Source organism: Artemia franciscana, chromosome 7, assembly GCF_032884065.1.
Source record: "Artemia franciscana chromosome 7, ASM3288406v1, whole genome shotgun sequence".
NCBI lineage: Eukaryota > Metazoa > Arthropoda > Branchiopoda > Anostraca > Artemiidae > Artemia > Artemia franciscana.
Genome location: NC_088869.1, coordinates 56,152,689 through 56,170,581, shown reverse-complemented (window position 1 = coordinate 56,170,581; position 17,893 = coordinate 56,152,689). Strand labels below are relative to the sequence as shown.

Below are 17,893 nucleotides of genomic sequence, written 5' to 3'. Positions count from 1 at the left end.
AATAATTATTTTTGGAGTACTGAATTGGATTGAAACCTTATAGTTTCAGTATTACTCTCATGTCTACATCGTCCCCATGTAAGAAACAGGATACTCTAGGACGAGAAGTTGTCCCCTCAAATGGTCAGATTTAATTATTAAGCTGTTCCTCTTATTCATAGCTGCCCTTTCATGCCAAGTTAAAAATTCCAAGAAGAAAGAAGTTTAAAGAGGAAATATAGTCCCTTAATAATTATTAAACAAAAAAAACAAGTTTCTTTTTAAATGAAAGTAAGGAGCGACATTAAAACTTAAAACGAACAGAAATTACTCCGTATATGAAAGGGGCTTTTCGTCCTCAACGCCTCGCTCTTTACGCTAAAGTTTGACTCTTTCTCTTAACTCGACTTCTTAAAAATTTAAAAAACTTTAGCGTAAAGAGCGAGGCGTTGAGGACGAAAAGCCCCTTTCATATACGGAGTAATTTCTGTTTGTTTTAAGTTTTAATGTCGCTCCTTACTTTCATTTAAAAAAAAACTTGTTTTTTTGTTCAATTTCTGGACGTTTTTAAATTAATGCATTTTTTGATCTTGGCTCTCCGCGCATAAATAATTAAAACGAAATTTGCATATTAATTTTTTTGGTCTAAATGGGTTTTCCATAGTTATAATTGGAAGATTTTGAGAAAAAAGAAGCGAGAGAGGAGGCCTAGTTGCCCTCCAATTTTTTGATTACATAAAAAGGCAACTATAACTTTTAATTTTTTACTAACGTTTTCATAAGTAAAAAATATACGTAACTTACGAATTAACTTACGTAGCGAACTTCTATATTCGTATGTTTTATTGCGTATATGAGGGGGCTCACCCCTCGTCGATACCTCGCTCTTTACAGTAAAGCTTAAATTTTGTCCCAATTCCTTAAGAATGACCCCTGAATCATAAGGGCCGTAGAATAAATAGTTGAAATTACTAAAAATAATTTAGCGTAAAGAGCGAGGTATTACGAGGAGGTAAAGCCCTCATATGCGTAATAATTTATATATTTAAAATCAGCATTAAAGTGCGATTCTTTCGATGTAACTATTGGCATCAAAATTCCATTTTTTAGAGTTTTGGTTACTATTGAGCCGGGTCGCTCCTTACTACAGTTCGTTACCACGAACTGTTTGGTAACAACGTTTTGACATCATGAAATTCAATTTCGAGGAATTCATTTGAAAATGAAACTAGGGATAATGTTCTGTGGACACATGGACGGAAGATAAGGCTCTCTTTCTCCATAAAATCTACCATTTTCTAATTAAAATCGATATATTTTAAAGGTTTCCTGTCATTTCTTGAAACCAATTATAGACAGTGAAGCCGTCCAAAATCAAAACACATTCTTTGCATCTTCTTAACCGTTTTGAGTTACACATATTGATTATTGTTATCATTCCTGCTGAATCGACTCGTGAGGTCTGTGAACCCACTATATGCTCCTATTTTATTTACACTGACAAGAAGTTCTCCCTCTAGCTTAGAAATTTGAGTTCAAAACTTTTTTGGGGTGCAATGCGCCAATAAGAATTCTAATAGGAGCCCTCACGGTTACGATATTGTAAGGTTTCTATTGCAGATAATGGTGTGACCTGAGAAACTGATCTTTATAAAATATGGACATCTGTTTATTTGTAGTCATATAATGTATTTTGATCGTGTGGAGTCTTTGCTTATTAGTTTTTTTTTTTTTTTTTTTTTTTTTTTTTTTTTTTTTTTTTTTTTTTTTTTTTACAAAGAACATTATCAGCACGGCTGTGAAAAATTTATTCTCAAAATTGAAGATGACCTAAGTGAGATAAACTTGATTTAATTTAATCTTTCAATATATATATATATATATATATATATATATATATATATATATATATATATATATATATATATATATATATATATATATATATATATATATATATATTTTCTTGGCAGTACGCCTAATTCTCAAGCCTTGGCCCTTTCTCCTTTTAAAAACTATTTGTTTGATCCCCTGGGAATAGTTCTGGAGCACCTTTGCTGATAGGTAAGGTTATTGTTTTTCAATTAACTTTAAAAAAATGATAAAACCCCAGACTTAATTGTAAAGTAGGTATAATATTATTTATCGTAGAAGTCAAATTTCCGACTTAAATTGATTACCTCACCCAAAATCCTGTGTCTAAGAAGCTTTGACGACCCATTTGCTTTTGAGCCCCCCCCCCTCCTGTTCCAAAAAGTTGTTTCGAAGCTGCTTTGATCGGTAAACTCATTTATGCATACCTCTTTTTGCCTCATTTTCACAAGGATGTTTGTAATCCCTCACAATTTTATTAGAGGGTAAATAATAAGGGGAAAAGGCCCATTTATAGATGGTTCATTGAGTATTTACAACGCGCATATCTTTGAGGAGAAAAACCAGTTTTTCCGGGAGCGGTATAATCAGCTGTTCGCAACGTGGTTGAACAATTGCGCTTTTCTTAAATAACAAAACTTTCAGTCAGTATTCAGACTCGGGCGGAGGTGGAGTGAGATTAGTTTTAAAAGGAATGAGCGTAGTTTGTTGTCAACCAATACAGAATATATTTAGTGGATTTTATAATCAAGAATTGAATATGAGGTGTCCAGGAAATGTTCCTACTTTAGACGGTAATGAAGAAGTGCTGTTTGAAATGTTGATTCGAGATGGATTTTATTCAAAGCCGCCCCCAGCACGACCTCAAGCAAGAAGTTTTAAGAAACCCGAGCCGAAGTTGTCTGCCAGGTACCTTAGTTCAAATGGCTATTCAGGTGGGCAAGTTATTGTTCCTGAAGTCCCTGTTCTCAAGCCAGAAGCAACTTGGCCGAATTTACTAAGAAAAAAGAAAGAAGTTAGAAAAACTCAAGTCTTTCCCCCAACGATGGCCGTAAAAGAAAGGCCACTTTCAATAGACCCTATGAAAGACTATTCTAAGCCGTTAAGTGTGGATTGCAGTGTTGAATACGACTTACCGAAAAATATTAAGCCACCAGAAGGGGCTGATCCGATTTTAAAAATTGCATCACCTCTGCGACCGAAAACCCCCCTGCCAACAGCGACATGGTTCCTACAACCTGTAAATAACCATTTTTTCCTACAATCTGAAGATCAGCTTTATTTAGTCCCTGTAGAACCAATTCAGTTGGTAACAGTTCCTGAAGAGCAGTATGTAGATACGGTTATCTTATCGTCTGGAGTCCAGACTCCAGTTGTTTCTAATGATAGTGGAAGAGGTACAGATGGATGTAGGAGCCCTATGGAGTTTTTAACCCCTGAAGGGAGTAGATGGTTGTATCAAACGGATATGTGTACCTCACCGGAACCTGTTGCCACTGTGTCTGATCACCTCCTTCTTGGTCATATTGGTAAGTTTATATTTGTATTTAGACTAGCTTAGGCTATTTACTGAATCAAAGCAACAAAATCCTAAGTTCAGGCTAGCTCATTGTGCAGCATGACCATCGAAAAACAAATAGGCTAGACTCTGTAGACAAAGTTTAGTAAAATTTCGTGGATTATGTATATTTGCAATTATTTTGTCATCAATAACTGGTAAACTACCCCCTGCTCTCCTAAAACGAAGAGAGGTCTGTTGAATCAGTAGTGATTATAATGTTTGCTAAAAACATCAAATGCAGAATTAAATGCTTTTTTCTACTTTATTACTTTCCTAGAATGTATCTTTACATTTAATGCTGCTATGAAAGGGTTTGGACTTCGACCCTGTTTAACTGTTTTAAATTTCCTTTTCTCAAGTTATTTTGATAGGCCTTGTCTCATGCTGTCGTTGCTGTCAGGATATGTATAAAAGTTCTCAAATTCCATTGGTTTGCACTATTTTTGAACTTATTTCCCATCAACCTTAGGATCATAATGCCAATAAATAAATTATTGCAATCTTTTACCATTTACATTAAATTAATAACTTTAGGTATTTTATTTGTTATACCATTCGACAGAACATCTAGCTTAATATAAAATATTATATTCATTTTTGGGGCTGATAGGTATTTTCAGTTAATGAATAAAGTTTTATAAATTTTGCGAAAGTCCTGCAAGCCGTTTTGAGTCTAGTTCTCCCCTCTAAACAGCAAGTGTGACGAAACAACATGGGGATTAATGGATTTTATAAAAAGCTTGGGAAATGGGAAATTTTCAAATATGTTTAACTCGGAAAACTTGTTAGTCCCAAAAGATGAATAAAATAAAAATGTGAAGAAATAATTGCCTCCAACTGTCTCAATATTTACCACAAGTTACCACACATTCAGAATAATTCTGCACAACCATGGATTTTCGTCCTATTTCAACCACAAATAACGCTTTAAATAAGTCTTATGTGACTGAGTTAAGAAGAATGTTCATGCACATGATCCATTGAATTATTCAAATTATTATATTTTCGAGGGGGAATTCTTGAACAATTCCATATTCGGTCGAAAAATTACGTTTTGGTCGATATCAGGCTCTCAGGGCAAGGACATATGCAGCAGAACCCTGGTCATGGTCCCTCCCCCAATTCTAAGTTTTCATGGCCACTGCCTCCCCCTCCCGTATATCTTCCTTTTCGGCCTACCGTCTAGGGCCAAACGAAAAGTAGGTTTTCCGGTTCAATGGAGTCGGAGGAGGTCATAAGGAAAGATTTAAGGGAAATGGGAACTTCCTGAGAGGGTGTAAAGAAGGAGGCTTTGAATAGATTGGGAAGGGAGCGTGCATAGCTGTTTTGTCATCAGGTGGCTTGGTAGTGTTTGTATTAGTAGTGTACTTTCTGTTAAACTTAATATCGCTTATTAGAGCTAAAGTCTTTGTGCTAGAGCAAAATAAGTAAGTACTTAATATTTATTTGCGAAAATCAGCGAAACATTAAGGTATTTTAGATGGGAGTTGACCTCATTCATGAAGGAAAAACAGTCAACTGTTAATATTATGGAACATTAGCACAACATCAATCAGGGAAATACTTAACGTCCATTCAACGCGTATATTCACTTAAGACATGGAAATCTAAAATAAAGTTTGCTCTTAGAAAACAAAATTTTTTTTATAGAATCGGGAATCTTTTTTTTTGCCTATTTCTATTATTCTGAAATCCTTTATTGCGATTCCTTGTCCCATGAACAATATGGTAAAAATCGGCCGGATCACACCTCTTAAAATACAAGGAGAAAGTGTTGCTTCCATCAGGTTGATAAATGCCTGTGTTCATGCTACCTTTTAAATTAGATCTAGCCAAAATTCAAATGGACATAGTCACTAATTTGGCTGTTGAAATTGCTAGAGGGCAATAAAATGTCGTTGCTATTGTTGTTGATCTTAAAAATATCTGGTCGTTAAACCTTCCATGCTATTTCATCTTCTACGCTTTGTCGTGCACGAATTACTACCAGACCACTTTGAAAATCTTGCAAAAATGAATTGTTAATTAATAAATAAAATCTTTGACCTTGGAAAAAATTAATTGTTTGTAAATAGAAAATTTTCTTTCTGGCAGTATTGTCAAGACTTATAATTACCTTTTTTTTATCTTTCCGGTGACACTAAATCCTCAAGCCATTTTTTTTAATTAGCCATAAATGGGTTTATGAAGATGGACCATTGCTTTTGTTTAGCAGTTATTGGTGAAAATTACTTGATATTTTTGTTTAAAACTGTCCCTGCTGTATGATATAAGTCTTCGTCATTGTAAAATTGGCCCCAAGGACTTAACAGGAAAAATGTCTAAAAATTGATATTTTTCTTTTCAAACCCTTCCTCCCTTCCTCAAACCCTTCTTTTCAAACGCTTCCTGGAATCCTAGCCGTGTCCATATGAATATGGAGAGCAGTGAGGAATCGATGGAAAATATTTACCGATATTTTCATTCCTATTAAAATTGTTAGCCATGTTCATTTTATTTAATGGATTAACACATATATGGGTTCAAGTTAGAGAACCCTGTTGGTATCTCATGGATCGAAAAAAAAACGCAAAAGAATACAAATATATGGAATACCCAAATTACGAGATTTAGGCGGGACATGGGTGCCTAAAGGTACTCACTTCTGTATTCAGGCCTATCTGAATTCTATAATCCAGAAAAGAAACACTTGTAAGATTTTGAAGTTATTCTCCAACCTTCTTGCCCCCTGGAATTTTTTTCTAAGATTGAAATCTCGATCTGCTCTCATTATTTTGGAATATTGTATTTGGGATTCTTATTTCAGAAAATGTAAAGAGGATCGCTTCCAAGCCGATACTTAACTAAAAGTAAATATTATAATTGACAGACCTTTAGTTCCGCTAAGAATTGTTGAGAAATGCAAAAATTATCCAATTCAACTAAAATTTCTATCATCGTTCACCCAAAGGGAGAAAAGACATTATTGTGTTATTCATCCATGTTCAAACGTTTGCCTTAATTCCATTGGTTTAATTTTGTAAGGCGATCACACTTCTTAATGCTTTGTCAAATTTTGAGCTAGTATAAAGAACAAGCAACCTGATTGGTTCCTTTGTATGAAGTTTTAAGCCAATGGAAAGGACCAACGTTTTTGATCACAAATTTTTCTACAAGGAAACTATGATTCAATACCTCGTTTATTTTCCAGCTTTTATTCCAATGAATAAAAAAAAGGAGCAAATGTGGAATCGCAACCCTAAAAAGCGTTAAACTTGTTTTAGACCCAATTATAATTTAAAGCTGATTTAACCATTCTGGGGATATACCACAATTCGAGATTCACAAATTTGGATTTATACATAGGGGATAAAAAAAAAAACACAAACAATAATCATTAGTTTTTACTCGAGTTTTTACTCACGAGGGCGCAATTTAAATTGATCAGATTTTCTCTAGGGAAAGTATGATTCTTAAGGACTTAATTTTGATTGAAACGTTCATGGGTTTGTATGCTTACAGTTTCCTAAAGTCTTCTCTGAGTGAATCTCTGAACAATCTTGGAGGTACTACCTCTATCCCATTGAGAAAATGAAATCAATAACCCAAAAATAATTACTTTCAAAAAGCAAAAAAAAAAAAAAATCATTTTTGTTCTTTTAGCTCCGCCCGCTTGTTTTGCTGCTTCTTTATGGTTTTCATCTGTACCAAACACGATCTTCGATACAGAATATAAATTTTTTATTTCAATCAATCAATCAATTTATTAATACTAAAAAAATCAATTACAAAACGTAAAGTAATTACGAAGCCCAAGAAGCTTGGCTTGTAATGGGCCAACAAAACAAAAATAAAACACATATTTGTGACAAGCATTGATGCTTACCGCTATTGGTAATAATAAATAAATAAAAATATAGGCAAAAAGTTGGGCTATTTTCCTCTTTTCTTACCTTAGACCCGGCTCTTTTGTGGATATTGTTTTATTTTTATTTTTTCTTGTGTAAATTCATTACTCGTCCTTTTTTTTTAAACCTTACACATGTTTTATGATGTGTCATTCTGAATATATTAATTAGATAATAGTTGATTACGTGGGTACAGACCTTTCAGTCGAATGCAAACACTTTTTTTTGTAAATTATAACAGTCAGAATGTCCTTGAAAATCTGGCTATGTTCTTTAAGCGGTTCTGAGAAAAATTCATAGGCGTTCCATCCACGTTTTTCTCTGAGCTCTTCACTGTGGTTTATCTTGGACAGGTTGCACTGTGAGCTTTTTCTATTTAACTTGGATTCATGTCCAAATTAAATGCATACCAGTGTTTAAAACTTATCTTTTGATATTGTGTTTGTATGCATGTATAATTTATTACCCTCGTAATGCGCAAAATCACATAAGTGATGCATTAGAAAAAACAAGAAAAACACAAATTCATATGAGTAGTCTACCGAAGAGCATTTTGAAAAGTACTTTCAGAGTTTAGCAGTTATTTATACGCTTCATTTCTTCTACGAATTATATCCAGAGGGCTAGTAACTCAGTCTGGTTGATATAGTTGCGTTACTAGTTTAAAGAGGCAGACAAAGCAGTTACTTTGTATATTTATAAAACACTTCCTAATATATACTCTTATTACCCTGCGTAAAAATCGGTGAAAGAGCTCGCAAATGCGGGGCTGCAAAAGCACTGTACTCAGGAGCTAGGATATGGCGACCAAATTTAAATTTCACAGAAACTAGAAGCCCATAAGCTTTCCTAGTCTTACTCGCAAAAAAAAAAATCATTCCACAAAACTCGGATTGCGCGCAATTTTTCCCAATTGGTACTCCAACGTAAGTGAGGTGATCCTATTCTACTTATTATCATGACTGCAAACTGGGAAGGGGCCGCCATTCTATGACGCTGCTTGGTGGTGGGTCTTCTCCAAGACTTTATATTTTGCTAACACCACACAAAATCATGTTTTATTTTGGGATCTTGCCAAGTGCAATATGGCTAATTCTGGCCCAGACAAGTACACAGATTTTTGTTGAAAATTGAGATTTATACTTGTCGAAACAGTAACAGGCGCACTATGTTGGAATTACGAGACAATGCTGAGACATCGAAAAATAGGTAAGTTGTAAGGCCTCATTGGTTGCGTGGCTGTTGCAGTCTTTCTCGAAAAGGTAAGGGATAGCCATTCCCTGACGCTAATTGGGGATTTAGCCTTTGTCAAATTAAGAAACTTGCAAGTACTGCACACAAATAATTTTTTATATTGGATTTCGGTTAAGTACAAAATGATTGACTTTGGTTTAGGAACGAAAAAAGGGTTTCATTCGAGAAGTGGGCTGGAAGACCCCTTAGGGTAAATGCCTCTCCCCGAAAAGATAAAAATTAATCGACAGACCTGAAATTGGTAATCTTTAAGAAAAATTTGGAAACTAGTGAGAAAAGCAAGCAGTTCCCGTTTTTATTGCGGCATACCCGGATTCCTTTGTTAAAATGCATTCTTTGCTACGATGGTATCACGTAATCCGTTTGTAGTTTAGAGCGATGGCATCAATTTACATTGTTTAAGTTGCCTCGTATTAAATGCCTAGGGGAGAGGGAAATAATACGGGGGAAAATGACGGAAATATTTTAATTTGAAATCTCTCCTGCGGACTGGCCTAAATTCCCATGGATTCGATGCTATACAATCGAATCTGTTCTTCTTAGAAGTCCATGTTGAAATGTAACACCGCTTCTGAATGCCAGCTGTTTTCTTCTTTTCTTTTTTTTACTGTTGTATTCAGTCTTGAATATTTGGTATTGCAATTGGTGAGTGGATATGATTGGACAACTGTAAATTTCTTAGGGGGGGGGGTAAACCTAGATTCATTGTTTGAGGGCGAGAAATGAAAAACCCTATCTCATAGATTTTCGGGAGAATATCAATTGAACATTTTGTTTATATTAATTTTGAACTTTAGATTAACCACCACCCCTTCTTCCTAGAATTGGCCAGCATGGAGTTCCCAAATTTACGTCTTGCGTTCCAAAATTAAAAAAAAACTCCGTATTTTGACGCGATTTTCTCATTCATTTCAGGGGGGATTAAGATGGTTCCTACGACATCAGTTCTCTTTCCACATCTCCAGCTAGTACACAGGTATGCTTAGAAAAATACGGTTTTTATCACGTATTTCTGTGAATATTGGCTTTTCACAGTTGGTGCCTATTTCTGGTACATTATTTGACTAATAAAGGCTAGACGAAAAAATAATGAATTCATAATTGTTTAGATAAAATGGCCTACAGATGTTTCTATGCCCCTTTTCCATTCCATGTCTGGGAACCATAGATAATTGCGATAGACATTCTCTGCGAAAATAAACAGGTGGCTTTTTTCGTATATGTTGGGAATCGAACACATTCTTGCTTGAAAGGACAAAATAATAATAATAATAATATATGGGACTCTATGATTTTGTCAAGAAAATTTTACCTAAGTGCTAAGGACTTTCTTTTGTTGTGAACAGCGAGGGGCTACTCGCTTCAAAGATGCGTCAAAAGGAGCGAAGAAGCTTAGTGTGGTGGAAGTGTGCCATGCAAGGTGAAATTAGGGGTACTCAAGAAATACGCTAGGTGACAAGAGAGCGGGTAACCCCTCGATGGTAGGCTGAACATGGAAATAATTATTCGTAACAAAGTATACGGGCTGTAAACTAGACGATGAAGGAACACAGGGGGTCCTGAATCTTTACTTTTTCCCCTTTTTTATGTTTTGATGTAGGCTACTATTCTTCGTAGAATTTTGTATTTGTTAGTGTTGAGCATATCCCCCTTTCTCCATTGAGGTCACGAATTTATCTAGTACCCGAGTGATAATTTTTTTCCCCAGTTCATTGTTTTATTAAATGATCAATTTCTCGGCTAAGAACTTGAATAATGCTTATCCAGTGCTTTGCCCATTAAATTTGGCTGATTTTCAGAACTAGGGGTGACTCTGGTTCTTCGACAAGCGAATAAGACACTGATTCTGGCGCTAATCAGATAGTTATAATGCCGTTGTTTGCGCTCAGTAGAAAGCTGTGGGACCATTATTTGCCTTTTAAAAGAAGTTTTTGACTTTGAACATCCTATCCTTGATAGTAGATAGAGAATTTGGCTAAACCCCGTTCACAAGTGTGCTTGGCTAGACGTCAATTGTAGCCATCATCATTTTGAACCAATCAAGCTACTTTAAAAATGAGGAGGTAAAGTAGAATTGGTTGATAATGATGATGCCTACACATTAATGTCTAGCTAAGTGTGTATGAGGATCTGACATAAGTGCCATCTTTGTCTTAAATGATGGATTCTCTATGAGTGCTTTCTCTTGCGAGCGAAGCTAAACTTTCAAATCAATTTTTTATTTCCTTAGCAAGGTCTTCTGTACTATATATGATTTCTCATTTTTATTTTGTAACTGAGAATGATGGCTATCATTTGTAACTTCTTTGTTAAAAAACTTAACCCTTTAATTAATGCTTGTGAATAAAAAACTAAGTTGTTAAAAAACTTATCCATTTAGCATAATAAACCAATAATCAGCTAAAAATTGACGACTGAAAGGGCCGAGTCATCTCCAAAATCTTATATTCGGCCTCTGTTTTTTTCTTATACTGTTTTAGAATCGGAGTAAATATTCGCGGATACAAAAGGAACTTAAGAATTTTCCCAGTCAGGTCCCTACATTAGCCCCATAGGAAAATTATGAAATAGTTTCAAAATTGAGAGATTTAGGTTTTTTTCCTGAAATACACTTTTTGTTGCATCAGACCTTCTATTGATCCCGAACCAAGAAAAATTTTATCTGTCCCAAACATGTATAAATTCTTTGGCTGTAGACTCACTTTATCATTTCGGTGTTCTCTGTTTTTCCAGGCGAAAAATTTGGTGACTTGGCTATTGATAACGAGAGAAGTGGCTAGGTTAATACGTCTGTGCATCTAAACTGCATAATAGACAAATTATGAGTGGCACTGGGAAGTTTTTTTTTCCCAGGGGAAGGGTGGCAATTTCTGGATGAAAAGCTTTGATGGTAATAGATTAAAGTACTTAAAATGTTTTAAAAACCACAATATCTTCATTTAAGTGAAAATGACTTAGTTTTGAATAGATCTGATGACAAAGGAGGTGAATACAAAAGGGGCTGTCTTTCTTCTTCCCATAGACGTCATTTCCCCTCTCTTTGTGGTGACCATGTCAAAGAGACATAGAGTCAAATAGAAAGATTTTATGCGGGAAAGAGGCATATGTACGGTTAAAAGTATGCCCAGGCACATCAATAAAAAATGTTGCATCCCCTTTTAGGGTCTCTGAAATCTTTTTGGGAGGAGTATCCTTGAGTGACTGCAAGTTGAGGCTACTTTTGAACAAATAATGGACACGATTTCATTGGTGGTTTATTCATCTAAAGAAAAGTATAAATAATCTGTGATGAAATAATGCATTCTTAAGACATATTAAAAAAAAGAATAAAAAAAAGCTATTGACAATGTAATATGCCTTTGAGTGTTACACAGGGTTGCCACCCCTAGTGATTTATCACTACTTTTAGTAGTTTTTCATATTGTCACAAGAAAAAATCACTATATCAGCACATAAATCACTAGATTATTGAAGAAAATCACTAAAATCTAATGATTTTTTTCACCGGGTGGCAACTCTGGCGCTGCATCCACGGATTTGAATCGTCCGGGTTTAGTTTGAGTAATTAAGTGATGCTTTTATATTAATAGATAGATATTGTATTGTCATAGGAAAAGAGATTTTTAAAAACACGGCGGAAGTCATCCAGCTGGTTTGAAAAAAAAAATCAAGCTACGCATTTATCATGAAATTTGGCTTTCTTGAGCTTCTTCTTTATTTGGTTATTGCCTTCTTTGTACCATAGCCTTAAACATCTGTTCAACGCCAGATGTGTTTGGATCTATCAATATTGGGTAAGAACATTCATTCAAATAAAAGAATTTTCGTGAGAGGGCTTTTCAGTGGGTGGGACAAGACAAATTCCTAGGCAAAATAATGGGGAAAATTCTAAGAGGATTAATCTGGCAAACGCTGTGGCATTTGGAGTGGCGAATTAATATTTAATCCCGCCGAAACGAAAATCTCATCGATGTACTTAACCATGGGTCCTTCGGGACGATGTGCTACCCTTTTGAAACATTGAAATTATTACGATGTTTTAATATATTTAGTCTATTTTCTGCTACCATCTAATCCACAAAAAGAAATTCTATGCACGTGCCTGATCTGATTGATGTAGCTTATCCTAGTAAAAAAAAAACAAATAAAAAACAAATAAAAACAAATGATGGTCTTTTGAGAAATGGAAGTGATCCCCTTGTTTTTGTTTGTAAATTCCCTAAGAATACTCTATTTAAAAGTATGATTGGTCGCTTGAAAGACAAATAATATTTAAAGCATAACATGCATGTAGGCCTACGCATTAACCAATTTAAGGGAAGAGGGGGGATACGAAAAAGTTACAAAACAGACAATTTCACGAAAACTTGAAGCAACTTTATGAAAAATCATTTTGGGGGGGGGGGAAAGGCTAGTGGAAAACCTCCGAAAAAATTCTACAACGAAGCATTCATCTTAGTCAAAATTCCGTTTGATTTGCAAAATTTGTGGCATCTACTTCATAATCTTTAAGTGTCTCGCTTTGTTATCACTGTAGCCATAGATCCGACTCTTAAAAAAGATTTTAAGAACTTACCTTCTAAGGGGAGAAAATCAGATGACCCTCTCTTGAGTTTACTTCATGAAAAATCACTTTTCGGGGGGGGGGGGCTAGTGGAAAGCCTCCAGAAAAGTTCTACAACGAAGCGTTCATGTAAGTCAAAATTCCGTTTGATTTGCAAAATTTGTGGCATATTATTCATAATCTTTGTTTCCCGTTTTGCTATTAATGTAGCCATGGATCCGACTCTTATTTTTTTTTTTTTTTTAAGAACATACCTTCTAAGGGGAGAGAATCAGATGACCCTCTCTTGATTTTACTTTATGTTCTACAACGAAGCATTCATCTAAGTCAAAAATCCCTTTGATTTGCAAAATTTGTGGCATCTATTTCATAATGTTTAAGTGTCTCGAGTTTTTTTTTTTTTATCCCTGTCGCCATAGATCTGACCCTTAAAAAAGATTTTGAGAACATGCCTTCTAAGGAGAGTGAATCAGATGACCCTCTCTTGAGTTTTGTTATGTTAATTTAGTCACTGGTCTTGTGGAGAGCATGCTCTCTGTGGTAGGGGGGGGGGCGGGGGTCAATACTGTAACAGTGTATTTTAGGCCACTGTTTTGCAACTCACCAAGGTAGGCGTTCTGTGGACCAATCTAACATTTTATGACGAATTTGAGTCACTCCTGTAATTGGACCCCGCTGCGAGATGTTGTGTACGTTCGTGAATCGTATGCAGCAAAACGCAAGTAGTTATATGTGGCCAAATTCTGACAGGAGTGAAATATTTAGTTAAGCTACGATTATAGCTAATCCTTTTAATCCGGAAATTATTATTTAATTTTATATCGTAGCAAAGCGGATTATGTTAAGCAAATATTAGTTTGATGCGATTGCAGGTTGAATGATATCCTTATCACAGCTAACAGGTGAAAGATAAAAGTCCAAAAGCCAAATGACTTCTACTATATTCATCATATTAGTTGAAGCAATGTACTGTGCCTGTTACCGGCTCTTATCATTTTTTTTTACCTACCACCAGAACGTTAACACTTTCTTAGAGGCTTGGCAGATGTAATGTTTTTCAAAGTTTAGTAACGGCCGTATATATTCAATCTTATGCCAACTTTCAAAATCAATTTTTTTCTACGTCAACGCTTATTTTGAGGGGTTTCTATGAAAACTTCTAAAGTTTTAAGAGATTTCTTTAGTACGTTAGAATATTTTCAGTATAGGACTTACGGATTTACTTGCGGATTTACTTGGTCGCTCACTTTGTATGCTACTTTATGACTTGACTAAGAAAATTGTCTTTGGAGTGTCCATGTTTTGAAATTTTAAATAATTTCTTTAGAAAACACTACCTTTTCTGTGGATGAATTAAAAAAAAAAAATCAAGAAGTTTTTCAAAGAAAAAAGTAAAGAGCTTTACGAAACCAAAGATGAGCGAAGATAGTCAAATAATTTTTAAAGCGTAAAACAACCATAACTTACTGTGAATAAATAAATCGAACTGAAAACGAACAGAAATTACAAAAATAACCAAGTCAAAATTTAAACGATAATAAACTATCACAAAAAGGAGTAGGGCTAACACCCCCAGTGCCTCTTGAAGACCAGAACATAATTTGTATTTCTGCTGTTGGAAAAAATTTCTCAATGCGTTCTGTCTTCCTATTTTACTAAAATTATATATTGTTTTGTGTTTTCAGTAAAGCGCTAGTTCTGCATAATTATACAGATATTGCGAATGATCGTGAATCAGTTCATTTGAGCTTGTTATATAGATCTATGGTTCATAGACTATGAAGTAATAATTTTTGCTTGTTCCAGATTTTTTTTTTTTTTTTTTACCTTGAGTGAGAACTTTCTATTGAAATAAAGCTTTGTGGCAATTTTCTGCAAATGTAAGCCAGTATTTCCTTTTTGTAATTACAGTTCTTCGCGAAAAATAAAATATTTAAATAGGTTGTCATTAAAATAAAGTCAAGGATAAAAAATTGTTGTTATTTGAAAGTGGACATTCTTTGTGTTTTCTTATGATTTTTCAAATTTTCACTCCCTTTGGAATACCTACACAGTGATTTATTTCTTGGGCAAGGCAAGTCCAAGAAAATTGAAAGCAATCCGTCAAATCGTAAATATATCGAGGTGTTAATGAGAGGGTGGCCGCAATGCTCTCTTCCCTCGCACGTGACCGCTCTCCATAAAATAAAACTTAACGTTGTATTTATATAATCTCCGAGAAATTCAGTCTGGTTTTCAAGACACGGATAATGGAAGCCTTATAAAGATTTCCTGCGTCATTCTTATGAATAATTTTGAAGCCTTTTTGTCATGTTTTTTGTCTTGAAATCCTGCTTTAAATTGTGTGATTAAATTTCCAAATAATACTTTTTTATATCCGAGAATTTTATCAGGTACATAATATTCTTATTTGTATGTTTGTCTAGAAGTTATATAACTTACGAGAAATTCGAAGATTGTCACGTTTGTATACGGATGTAAAATAATTTGTTTGGACTGTAATTGATTTTTGTTTGAAGGGAGCACAAAGCACGTGATTAAAATCATTGGTTTGTTCTAGTATTAATAAAATCCTTTCGAAAAGTTTCGGAATCCTTACCTACTGCTAAAATTGTCCAACTCTCTATGTTAGGTTTTTTGGGTTATGTCAATTACTTTCTAATTTAATGGACGTTCATCGACTAGCATATACAAAAAAAGACTTGTTACTAAGAAACGTCAAAATTAAATGTTGTTTATTTTTGTTGTTGCGATGAGATGATTTGCAACGAAAAAGGCGTCTTCGTAACCCGTTTCGTACCTTTAAAATGAGAAGGGTCTGTGTCAACTTCACAAGAAACCAGGTGTACTTCATCTCCATTTTGGAAGCCTTCCTAATGCCTTCGTCATTTACATTTTTTTTTTTTTATAATAGAAATGTGTGTGTCCGCTCAATGTCGCTTAACTTGTTTATACCCTTTGTCCTGGATGCAGGAACCTGAAAAGACTTATTCCGAGCCGAACGAACGTTCGGAAAATATTCAGCTAGGGGTCATCCACTCTCCAACACTGGTGAATAAATCGCGGTGCTACACATAGTGCACTTACAGTGCGTATCATCTGGTGTGGGAAACTTTTAAATTAGGTAAACCCATCGGTATTAAAAATTCATACATAAGTTATTTGTTATAGTTTTTATTTATAGCAAAATTATATATTTGTGTTGGCAGAAGCCATCTTCAAATTTATAATAGTTGAACACCCACCGATTTTCATATGGACTTCGCATGGGTTCTATGGATGTGCGTTCTAGGGAAACCAGGGGGGTTGTCCTTTCTTTTTTTTTTTAGGAAAAAAGTGGTTGGAAACCAATCATTGAGAAAGGACCGCTTTGAGAAATAAGTCTGTAAGCGCAAATACACTAGATTAATTCTCAATTTAGCTTCTCTTTTTCTTTGTCAATATCATGTCAAAAGTGATTTTCAACTTCTTTTAGAGTGATTTTCATAGGAACTTTCTTATTCTTGGATTTTTCGGGTTCTTGTACTTTCTGGTATAAAGGGCCCATTTAAACAAAAGAGGACATCATTGTATTCAAATTTTACTTCTGCGTTAATTTCATACACAAGAATAAACTGAACAATAAAACATTCCCGTAAGCTTTTTCTGTAACATTTCCACAGAGAATATCGCCAATTATGAAAGCTACAATGCTATCTTAAGATTTCTTGGGGGGACATCAATGCTATCAACAAGTTATTTTCAACATTTCCAAAGGCTTAAGAATTATAATTATTTGTTCTTTTAGGGTGATTTTAACTGGAATGTCTTTGTATTTTCATCCTAAAGAGAGAGCATGGTGAAAATTATAAATTTGGCAAGAAGTCCAATGGATAGCAAAAAGTTGCAAAAAAATATATAGATATACTGAAACACAGATTGCTAAAGGAGACAATTTGATAAGAAAAAAAAGTCACGAAGACTTTGTGATAAATAAAATGGTTTGCTAATTCTATGGGCTGTAAAAAAATCTGAAATAAGTGTGTGGAAGTTCTCTTAAATGTGGGTGTTTGGAATGTGGACGTAGCGCTTTTTGTCAGGTGAAAGGCACAAAGAAAACACAAATGCAGGAATCATATGGGGCATAAGACTTGCAGGAACAATCGTAAAGATCTTGAGATTTTGGGGTAGAGAGGTATCGGTGTGAAGGGCCCCAACCCCTTCCGAGGGGCTCGGTTTGGGTCTAAAAAGGTGTTATTTTTGTTGAAATATTGATTTTCCACCAAAAAAAAAATCTGACCATATGTAGAACCTTGTTTGAGTCTTCTGGTTGACATCGGATGGTTTTTCCGTGGCCTCTTTCAGTCTGATCTTCAGAGAAAGTTCCCTCTTTTAGCTACCCCTTCTTGTCTACAGATACTGATCAGATCCTCTGCTGAAGTGTTGACTCCTGCGCATATGATTTGGGTCCACCTGTCCTCTTCTCATTTTGTTTCTAGTTAAAACTAACCCGGACATCTCAAGTCTGAAAACCTTTGCATGTCACGTCTATACTCGGTTCAGTAAAACAGGAAACCATGCCCAATCTGAACTGCAGCCAGTTTCCATAGATTAATGATTAAGGCTAATGGTCTTAATTTGTGTCCAATGCTATTTCTCCTATGATAGAAAATCATGAATAACTTCTGCGATTTTGGTGATTTTGAACTGATTTTTTTTTTGATGACTCTCGAGTTAAAAAGGAAAAAAATGTTGGTTTCACTTTTTCTGTATATGCTTTACCTATTGTGCAAAAAA

The 17,893-nt window shown here is 34.8% G+C and overlaps 2 protein-coding genes across 5 annotated transcripts in view; both read left to right on the top strand.

Annotated features, from left to right (window-relative positions):
- Positions 1-17,893, top strand: part of LOC136029500 (enolase-phosphatase E1-like) — a 539,221-nt gene that overhangs the window by 405,360 nt on the left and 115,968 nt on the right. The gene's annotated exons all lie outside the window — the stretch shown is intronic.
- LOC136029489 (uncharacterized) overlaps positions 2,489-17,893 on the top strand; it is a 48,027-nt gene continuing 32,622 nt past the window's right edge. The window contains exon 1 of the mRNA XM_065707922.1: positions 2,489-3,380. Coding sequence (XP_065563994.1) covers positions 2,546-3,380 — 835 coding nt within the window. The 5' untranslated portion in view covers positions 2,489-2,545. The remainder of the gene's footprint in view (positions 3,381-17,893) is intronic.